The sequence below is a fragment of the Myotis brandtii genome, unplaced genomic scaffold (assembly GCF_000412655.1).
Source record: "Myotis brandtii unplaced genomic scaffold, ASM41265v1 scaffold103, whole genome shotgun sequence".
Lineage (NCBI taxonomy): Eukaryota > Metazoa > Chordata > Mammalia > Chiroptera > Vespertilionidae > Myotis > Myotis brandtii.
In genome coordinates, this window is record NW_005353460.1 from 3,707,540 (window position 1) to 3,718,845 (window position 11,306).

The window sequence follows — 11,306 nt, forward strand, 5'->3', positions numbered from 1 at the left end:
ATGATTATAATGATGCTTATATAAATTTATATTTTGACTGAGGTCCAGATTCTGGTTCCATCTGGCTAGTCTTAACACAATATAGAATGATCTCAATAATATTAGTGCAAAGAAGAAAAAAACACACAAATCTTCAAAATGTTTATAGTTAAATTATAACTGAAATAACAGTGATTAACATTTAAAGAGGTATTATCCTTATCCGTGGAGAGCGTTTATTTTTTGAGAAAACTCTCCCAATTAAAGATTGAGCATTTGTCAAATGTTGTGACTCAAAGTTAGATTTAATTAGTTAATATTGAGATTAGCCTGACTCTGGTATGAGCAGAAGCATATAGATGCCCGAGTAAAATGGATACACATGCTTTTAAAATAGTAAAGTGAATGGGAAAGAAAAATGAGTTCCATGTAATCAGAATGGTTAAGCAATTCTATCCAGGGATTTGCAAAAAAATATTGGGAGAATGATTTTAGGAAATTCAATCAGCAGCATAGTTCAGTTTATTTTATTTTATTTATTTTCAAGGTTCATAAATCATGGTCTTTGGAGAGTAATGTGCTAACTACAGGTGAATGACAAAATACAACCAGTAATCAGAGAGCTGGATAAAGTGAGAAGCCTGGATAGGAATCAGGGTGTAAAGACCATATGAAATCGGGAGCATTCAGAAAGTGTTCTTTCTGGCATTGCAAGACTGAATATCAAGCTTGAAGCTGTTGTATAATATGAGGACTTGGAGCAGAATGAGGATAGTCTTTGGAGGCTTGTCTTTATATCTCACTGCTGGTTAATAAAATTTTGGGTTCTAAACCCTCAGAAGGCCTGAAGTTTGTGCGAGTCCAGAAGCCCCAACTTTGGGCAAGAAACTAGAGTTTGTTATGAAAAATTCTGGGGAAATCCTGTAGAAGAACTAGTGGGACAGCAGAAGTATTTTTACCTCAAAGTCATTTAACCATTCCTCAAGGCCCATTTCAAGTTTAATTTCATTAATACAGAATGCTAATTAACACGTAATGAGGAAAAACTTCATGTCCAGTACTGTCTAAACAGTTTAATGCATTTGTTGGTCTTAAAACTCAATCCTCACCACAGTCAGTTTTGGTAAGCATTTTTATAATCTGTTATACTTTACTAATATAAAGACTAAGCCACAGAGAAGTCTTTAAGTAGCATGTTCAAAGTCACACAGTTAGAAGATAGAGCCATGATTGAACCTTGATGGTCCCATTCCAAAACCACTTTACTGCACTCAATCCTCAGTAACCTCTCCTGATGGGCCCCAACCAGATGCAATTTCTTCTTCCTCTGAATTCCAGCAGTGTCTTATACCTCTTATTCTTACCATATCCAATGTTGATTTTAACTGTAATTACTTGACTTGTTGTAAATCCTTCAACTGGATTATAAACTTGTTGAGAGCTATACTTATCTCTTATCTCCTTCTGTTGTCCCCAAGGCCTATCTTTTTTTTCTAGTTGTTGCTTTTTGTTTTGTTAATCCTCACTCAAGGATATTTTCCCCATTTATTTTTTTACTTTTTAGAGAGAGTGGGAGGAAGGGGGAAAGACAGACAGAGAAACATTGATGTGAAAGAGACACAGTGATTGTTTGCCTCCTGCATGTGCCACAACTGGGACCAGGGATCGAGCCTGCAACCAAGGTACCAGCAAATGAAGTATGTGCCCTTGACCTGAATCAAACCCAGGACCCTTCAGTTTGCAGGCCGATGCTTTAACCACTGAGCAAAACCAGCTAGGACCCCAAGGCCTGTTTTAATGCCCTATACAGAGAAGATGATCAATAGATTTTGGTTCTGGGCTGCATCATATGGGCTGATTTATGCAGTCACTCACACAACTACCCCATCCACATTATGACAATCCCAGCTAAAATGGACCCACTCGATCTTCTCCCCTACCACAAAAAGAGGTGGTAGAGAACTGGATTGAGTAACACAACCAAGGGCATGTTTTCATTCCCATCATATCTCCTACCCCTACTTTCCCAAAAAAATTGACCTACATGAAGCGAGGTCCTTCCTTTATTTAATTTAACTAGGGGCCCAGTGCACGAATTTGTGCATGGGTGGGATAGGGCTGGGCCAGCGGGGGAAGGGGCCACAGGCAGTTGACCAGCTGGCCCGGCTCCTGATCGGGGTGTTGGGGGAAGATTGGGGCCTAGATCAAGCTGGTTGGCTGCCACAGTGTGCCTCATAGCCACCGGTCATTCAGTCATTCTGGTTGTTCTGCCATTCTGGTCGCTGGGCTTTTATATATATATAGATTCCTTGGCAGCCCATGTTCCATGATGATTTTTAAGAGATTAGACAAATGATGGGTAAATTCAATGTTCTACTAAAGTTTGGTTGGAGTAAAAGTCAATGGCAGCTAAATATAATTTACAAATAAACATACTATAATTTCTAATGAACTTTGGTGAAATGTGTGAGAAGGGATTATAGCATACCCAGAATAAGTGCAAGTGCAGAAGCCAGGACTATTTAGGTGAGGGCCAAGTCTCCCCTAGAACCTTCCTGACTACCTTTTACTTATCCCTGTTGGCCTGAGAAGACACCAGAGTTTGTGATCTGTATTCACAACATGGAATAAAGTTAGAATAAGCTTTTTTCTCTACTTCCTGCTTATACAATCAGTTTTACCCCTCTTGCCCCAAGTGATAAGCATTTGGAAAGTCTCTGGCCTTTTTTTTAAGGACAGAATGAAAGGCCTCCAGGATCTCTCTCCTCTTATAGAACCTAATTGTTAAAAGGGTCAAAAAGATCTGGGCCACCCAACAATAGAGAAGTAAACACTAAAGAAATATTTTACAGTCAATCTTCTGCCAGCTGAAAAATATAAAAGTTAAGGAAGCTAAACATCAAAGTCATAAAATAAGAGAATGTTAGAACTGATAGAGACTTGACTACCCAATATTCCAACTCCCTGTCAAATGAAGATGTTGAAGCTCAGTGAGGGGAAAGGAAGAACTGATATGAGCCACAATGTGAATGAATCCCAAAAACATTATGTTGAGAAAAAGAATGCAGAAGGAGAAGAATTCATACTGTATTATTATATTAAGTTCTATACAGGCAAAATGAAGCCATGGTGACAGACATCAGAAACTGTTTGCCTGGGATGGGGGATTGACTGCAAAGGGGCTCAAGGGAGCTTTTGATGGTTGTGAAAATGTTCTCTATTTTAATTGGGCTGGTAGTTACATGGCGTATAAACTGTCAAAACCCAACACGTTGTATACCTGAAACCTGTGCATTTTATTGTATATATATTGCATTTCAATAGGTGGATTTTCAAATAATGTTTTAAAGTGGTTAAAAGCCACACAGGGTGTGAGAAGAAGGACTGACACTGGGGCTCTGGTTGTCTGACTCTCAGCCAGGCCTATTGGGCTCCACCACCCTCCCTCCAGTTCTTTTCTCTTTCTTGATGCACTTTTCAGCACTAAGTCAGGTTGGTGATTGGTCCTGATGACTATCTGAAACAGCATGACAAAGAACTGAGAGGTTTCAATGGGCCCACAGTTAAATCTGGGACATTAAATTATCAGCTCAGAACCACTCTGGAGACAGCCATGACTCATACAAATTTTAAGCAAGACAAAATAATGATTATAAGTCCCCCAAGAAGGAGGTGGGTAGAAAATGAGTGAGCTAAGGAATATTAGATGTCATCAGTAATTCTAGAAATAATATGACAGAATGAAGGTGCTTCCCATTTAGTTCTTACCAAGCCTGCCAAAGGTCTAATTTATTCACATGCTGTAATTATAATGTATCCCTAGGTATGGCATATATAGAAAAAGCATGCAAGTGAGACTTTGGAAAAAAAATAGGGCTGTTAGAATTGCCTGTGCATTAGTGCTATATATATAGAGAGATATAGGTTTGTTTTGTTGTTGATTTTTCTGTCTTCTCTGGAATTCTTCTTCCTAAAGGCCACTGTCTCTTTCATTTGAGAAGTTGGACTCTGTTTCATCAGAGGCCTTCCACCAAAAGGGAGGGCTCTTGACAATAGTGGACTAGAATGTTCTATTAAAAACAGGGCTAAAAAAAAGAACACCCTTTGATCCACAGGCCTTGCCACATTCTCATCTCTGTGCTGCTATAGGTAATCTATTTACAGTGTCTAAGAGTGCCCTGGGCTGGAAAGATTTGATGATACTCCATAGTCTCTGCTGTCTAGAAGAGCTATTTTGCACAGCTAGAATCATAAAATGAGACAAGCAAAGCAGTTTCCTTGTATTCTAGATTTTGCTCTTTATTTCAAACCTTTCCACGCAGCTTACAAATGATGATCAACTAAAGAGAAACAACCTGACATTCTTTGGGAAAGAACAGCTATATTTTCAATACTATCTTATGTCCTGCTCCTCTCAAAACTTTACTGAACTTTTATACTTTTCAGAAAAGAAAACTTTCTCTTTGTCATGAAAAAAATATAGCACAGTATCAAAATCCCAAACCCTTTGGTTATGAAAATTTTTCTTTAGTGTCAATAAACCACATTGAATATTCCACAAAGAACATCTATATTTTTAGCTTTTGAAGTACATTCATTGATTCATTGTTGGTTATTTTGTTTGTTTCTTGGAGTTTTAAGTAACTTTTATTTATCCTAAGTACAGAAGGTTCTTAATGGTTGGCATATCTTCCAAAACTATCTCAATTATTACTGTGTACCCCTCAGATAACTACTATTCTGAATGAAGGAACAGAATCCCAAGATATTTAAAGCAAATATATTCCAGCTCTGAAAATTAGTCTAAACATCCATTCAATCACTTCACAAATAAATGAACATAATGGGAAACTGCATAATATAAAGGCTTTGTCTAGAGGATTCACCGAGTTGAAGAGAAAATCTGCAGAAAAAGCAATGGATACAATTTAAGGCTTCCCATCAAAGGAAAAAGCAAATTTAGAAATTGCTGCTAAGTTCTGATCAGTCGGATTTATTCTCTTAAACACTTGTGTGTCATTCTCAACCAACTGAAGCATCAAAGTAAGTAAAGACAACTTTTATATCCTTTATTCTAGGTAATATACTGTCCTAAGGCTTGAAGTGTTCCCAAATCTCAAATTTAAGTACATTACGTGGGAATTGGTCATTAGTCTATGGTTTGTACTCATCTGCCTTTAAATTTCATTTTAATCATTTGTACTAATTGACAGACTAGCTCCCCTGGAAACACTGAAGAACCTACTAATAGGCAATTGCTTTAGAAGTCAGTGTGAACATTTGCATTTCTAAACCTTTAATCTCATTAGCTACTTAATATTTCTCTTTAACAATGGAGCAAAATTTGACTGCCACTTTCCTGTTTATGACATTTGCCAAAAAAAGAAAAAATTGTCATTGCTACCAGTAAAGAGCACATACTAGATATGGCATCACTTTCAAAGCATTTTAATGTGTTCCTGTACTCCACTCAGACAGAAGTTCCACCCCATGCATATCAGTGGTGGCACCATTACCATCATCACCATCACCATCACCATCATTGTCATGGGATAGGCATGATAAGAAGTTGCCTAAAGGGATATTTGTGGAATAAGTCAAGTAGGATTTACACAGTAATACTTTCTTCAGGCTGCCCTTTAAAAAAGACCATAAATTGCATAGCTTAAAACAATAGAAATGTACCAGCCTGTGTGGCTCAGTTGAGTATTGTTCCATGCACCAAGAGGATTCCCAGTCAGGTCACATGCCCAGGTTGCAGGTTCAATCCCCAGTGGGGGGCATGCAAAAGGCAGCCGATCAATGTTTCTCTCTCTCCATCTCCCTTCCTCCCTCTCTAAAATCAATATAAAAACATTTTTAAAAACCAGAAATTTATCCTCTCAATTCTAGAGAACAGAAGTCTGAAATCAAGGTGTCAGCAGGGCACATCCTCAAAAAGCTCCAGAGGAAAATCAATCATTGCCTCTTCCAGACCCTGCTGGTTCCTGGTGTTCCTGGTTTGTGAAAACATAGCTCCAATCTCTACCTATGTCTTCACATGGCCCTAATCTCTTTGTGTCCCATTCTCCTTTTCCTTTCTCTCATAAAGACACCAGGCATTGGATTTAGGGCCCACAATAAATCCAGAATAATTCCATCTTGATATTCTTAACTACTTATATCTGCAAGTAGTTCTGGGTGGACATAATTTTTGGGACATATTACTAATTCTAATAAAATGGTGAAACCTAATTGGGGAGCTATTTTAAAAAGAATGTTAAGACTGAATTCAGGATGAGAAGGAAAGAGTACTAGGATCATGAGGAAGGCATGGAAAGTGGATACACATTTGCCCTGTTCTTGTCATCACTATTCACTTGTCTATAAGGGACCTGAGACTTAAAGAAGGTTTGTTAGCACCCAAGATCGCTCAGTGGCAAAGTTATACCAGAATAAAATCTACTGACTTAAAAGTCAGTGCTCTTTGCACTGTATATTTTAATAATATTTGCTCATCTCAACACTTTTACTAGAAATTATTAGTAAAAATATAAATATACAATATTGAACATTTCTGACACCTTAATAGTTATGTTGTTTTAATTCATCAGATTAGGAAAGTTAGGAACCATTTCACTGGCTGACTTCCATTTCCAGCCCCAATAGGGTAATTGGTATAATGCTAACCTTTAACCTGAGAATGAAATAAAAGCTGGTAAAGTTTAAAGAAAACATTTTGGAAGCTTTGAAGAGTTCGTATAGCTGATGTTGGTATATGTTAAGGAAAGTATTGCTAGTAAGAAAGAAGGCCATTTCATGGTGACAAAAAGTGCCAATTTAACAGGAATACATAAAAACATCCTTTATTTATAAGCATCTAATAATGTACCTTTAATATATATTTTAAATAGAATTAAGAGGTCGCTTAGGCAAATCCATATTTATAGTTAGAATATTTTAACTGCCTCTGTTTCTCATAGATATCATACACATAAAAAAAACAGTAAGGGCGTAGGAAATTTGAGCAATATTGAGAAACTTAATGTAATTGATATATAGAGCCATTTACCTAATTATTGAAAAAGACACTTTAAAAAAAATGAATATAGGATATTACCAAGATTGACCATATGCTGGGAGCACAGAGCAAGCCTACACAAATTTCAAAGGATTGAATTCATTTACAATATGTCCTCTGACCATAGTAGAATTGGCACAAAAATATAAATATAAAAATCTCCCAAATATTCTAAGTTAACCATGAGTAAAAGGGAAATCACAATAAGAATAAATAAATAAATAAATAAATAAATAAATAAATAATGATGAAAATACCACATATTACAACTTCTGGGATATAAAAAAAAAAAGGTGACTTGCAGAATATAGCAAAAGCAATTTGTAGCGGCACATTGAGAGCCTTAAATGCATATATTAGAAAAACAGAAACACTGAAAAATTAATAACCTATACTTTGATGTTAACAAGCTAGGGGGGAATGCAAATTAAATCCGAAGGGAGTAGGATGAAGATAATTTTAAAATGGTAGAAAATAACTGTACATAGAGAAAATCACCAAACCCAACACTTATTCAACAAAAGCAAATAAATATTGAAATATTTCTAAAATTATCAATAGACAAGAAAAGGAAGGGGCACAAATAAACAATGTCAGGAATAAAAAACATCTTCCAGACAAAAATAAAATTAGATCAGATCATGAACAACTATACATCAAAGCACTTTAAATTTTAGGTAAATGGGCAAACTCATTGAAAAACAACATATTCAAACTGATCCAATAATAGATAGAAAATATGAACAGTGCTCCATTAAAGAAATTAAAATTCTAGTAAAGATATTCCCATATGATTAACTCCAGATGGCTACATCAGTTAGTTCTTCCTAATACTTAAGAAATAATAACATTTACCACAAACTCAATCAGGGATCAGAAATAGAGAGAAGACCTCTCAACTTGTTTAATGCTGTCAGCATATCTTTTGATACTAAACTTGACAAGAATGTTACAAAAAAAATTATGGAATGATGTAGCTCATAAACATGGCCACACACACACACACACACACACACACACACACACACACTCCAAATTAGGTATGAGGGCAGATGAAGTAAGCATGTGGGACAAAGCTATTACAATTATTTTCTTCATATTTCCCTCATTTCACTCTTCAGAGGGAGAGCAACCTTGTGCTGAGGTAGAAAAAAAAATCTGTTTATTGGAAAGAAGATTGCACAGTAGGAGAAGTACCCTTCTGAAGTCACATATAATTATTAAATCCCACCAGGGAAGTACTAAAAATTTATCATAGTACTCTCTATTGGCAGCCTTTCATCCCATGCCCGTGTGGTAACTAAGTGAAATGGAAGAAGCAGAAGCATGAGTCACACTGCAAGATTCAGTCCCGGATCTGCCATTTGTTGGCAAGGTGATGTTGGATAAGTTGCTTTGTCTCTCTGAGCCTTAGTGTTCTCATATAAAACAATGGATCAATAGTATTTATCTCCAAGTAGTTAAGTGGATTAAATGAGATAATAGGTGTGAAAATGGCTGGCACAGATTCTGGCAAAGTTTTATATATGCACATAGACAGACAGAAAATTTTCCAAAGCTGGAGATACTGTCTGCATTAGTTATTTACATGATTCATGCCGCTCAAAATCACTGTCTACCTTTCTACATTACAAATATATAATATATTATATGACTAGAGGCCCGGTGCATGAAATTCGTGCATGGGGGCGGGGGTCCCTCAGCATGGCCTGCACCCTCTCCAATCCAAGACCCTTTGGGGGATGTCCGACTGCTGGTATAGGCCCAATCCCTCATGCCTCTCACAATCCTGGACCGCTGGCTCCTAACTGTTTGACTGCTTGCCTGATCGCCCCTAACTGCTCCCTTGCCAGCCTGATCACCCCTAACTGATCCCCTGCCTGCCTGATCACCCCTAACCGCCTCTGCCTCGGCCCCCGCAGCCTAGACCCAGGCTTCCCTCCTCTGGCCAGCCGCAGGCACCTGGCACCCGGCTTTGCTGGGGACAGCTGCAGGCACCTGGGACCACGGGTGGCTTTGCCCTGTCCCAGCTTTGTCAGGAAGGACATCCAGAAGGTCGTCTGGAAGATGTCCAGTCTAATTAGCATATTACCCTTTTATTAGTATAGATAATATATTAATATTATCTATATTAAGTGCAATAAATACATGACTCTAAAAGATTACCATTTATTGTTGCAGCTACTTGCAATATCCCGGTCTGTAGATTTGATGCATGTTAATTAGAATGCATATGGTGCCTTTTACAAAGTTGGAGAGATTAATAGACTATTTGGAGGAGGAGGGGACAGCAGCGTCCAATAATCAATACAAGCACTCTAGGTACTCTATAACAAATCAGAGAAAAAAATTTTTTTTGCAGAATTCCCTTGATAAAAGTACTCTGGGGTGGATCAGAGTAAAGCGAGTCATGAAAGTGCCTTTGACTCATGAGACAGCACAACATGGATGAAGAGACTGAGAGTCAGTTACCAAATCTAGGCTTCCATTTCCTCACCTGCATCAGACCCCCTGTAACCTATGTCTTTAAAATATCCTTGCAAAGAAATGTCCTTGCCTGGAATGTACTTCCTCATATGCCTGCATGAAAAAATTGTTACTCGTACTTTAAAATCACACATTCATTCCATCGAAAATGTTTATGAACCCCTTAATAGGCATGAAGTGCTGTGCTAGGCACCAGGGTTCTGATGGTGAGCAGCATCAGACCATGACCTCAACCTTATCTGTCAAACTCTGCACCAACACGCCTATAAACTTGCCCTAGTTGTTCTCTCCCTAATACTCAAAGCTCTAGGTGTCCACGTGGTATTAGAGAAAAACCTGTGTGTTTACATCCCCCTTCCCTCTATCCCCCTTCCCCGCCCCCCGCCTGGCAGGCAGCTCCACAAGAGGCAGGCCTGGGTCAATTCATCTTTTATTTCCCAGTGCACACCTCAGAGTCTGACACATAGTGGAGCTCAATAAATGTGTGTTAAATACATCATTTATTATTTATGAAGCCTTGGTACAGTCAAATCTGTTAAATGATTCTGCTGATAAATAGGAGAGAAATGAAAACAATTACACTCAGGAAAATTATAAACTTTTGAGATATTCCTTGTGTATTTTTTTCTATTTTATTAGATTTTTATTAGCAGTCCTAGCAGCTACTTTAAAAATGCCTGCAAAGCTAACATCATTCACTTCTAAAGAGATGCAAAGTATAAATATAGGTGAAATTATGCCTGATTAGCCTTGTTAGGTTTAAAATCATGAGAATTTCTTTTAAAATAATGAACTAAGCTTCCATTTAATTGGAAATACTTATGTATGTGAATGATTTAATATACCATAAGATTTGTTAAGTTTCTAAACTAATTAACAACATTCATCTAGAAATGGAAAGTGGTAGAAGACATTCGTGGAATTTGACATAACACCAAAGTCTGGCACGTCCTTCAAATAGAGATAACATTGTTTATTTAAAAACCCTTAGAATAGATATACATGTTTCCTGAAGTTTATAAAAAATGTGCTGAACTGTCCTTGAAAATGAAAGAAGAAAGCCTATCATTATTTGTGCCCCCAAAGGAGAAGAAGCCATTCTTCAAATAATGCTAAGCAGACTTGGGAGACTTCTGCAGCAACACTACCAAGGGAACTTTGGAGATAAAGAGATGCAGTTTAAATGCAGAAATGATTAAAATGGTTATCCTTTAACCATCATCTAAAAACCACAAACAATAGCACTAAAGAGTGAAAGTACCTACTTGGTCTGATGTTTAGATCCTTTCAGGTGGGCGTGATACTGTTCTATTGAGTTTAGAGAGACACTGCAGATGGTACATCTGTAATTGCGCCTCAGACCTGTGGACAACAGACAGACCGCATTAGCTGCATCCTTGTCTTCAACCACCTGAATGAATTCTAGAATCTCCCAAAGTCAGGGACAGGATGTCTTAGCAGTTATCTGGTCCATCCCACCAACAACATTTTGATCCCTCCTTCCAGAGCCCAGTCAACATGTGTCTTAGCAGAAGTATAACTGTGAATATGTTAGAAGGTGCCTGCTCCATTTATGGGTGGCTGACATTATCTACACTAATAAAAGAGAAACATGGTAATTAGCGTACAACCGCTACCCTTCCCATTGGCTAATCAGCATATCCTTATGCAAATTAACTGTCAGCCAAGATGGCGGCCGGCAGCCAGGCAGCTGGAAGCGAACATGAGGCTTGCTTGCTCCAGTGACTGCAGACTCCAACGTTCCCCACCTGACTTGCCG

The 11,306-nt window shown here is 37.8% G+C and overlaps 1 protein-coding gene across 3 annotated transcripts in view; it reads right to left on the reverse strand.

Moving 5' to 3' along the window:
- ZMAT4 (zinc finger, matrin-type 4) overlaps positions 1–11,306 on the reverse strand; it is a 336,866-nt gene that overhangs the window by 36,620 nt on the left and 288,940 nt on the right. For all 3 annotated transcript variants that reach the window (XM_005856446.2, XM_014536453.1, XM_014536447.1), the window contains one exon: positions 10,792–10,888. In XM_005856446.2, coding sequence (XP_005856508.1) covers positions 10,792–10,888 — 97 coding nt within the window. The remainder of the gene's footprint in view (positions 1–10,791; positions 10,889–11,306) is intronic.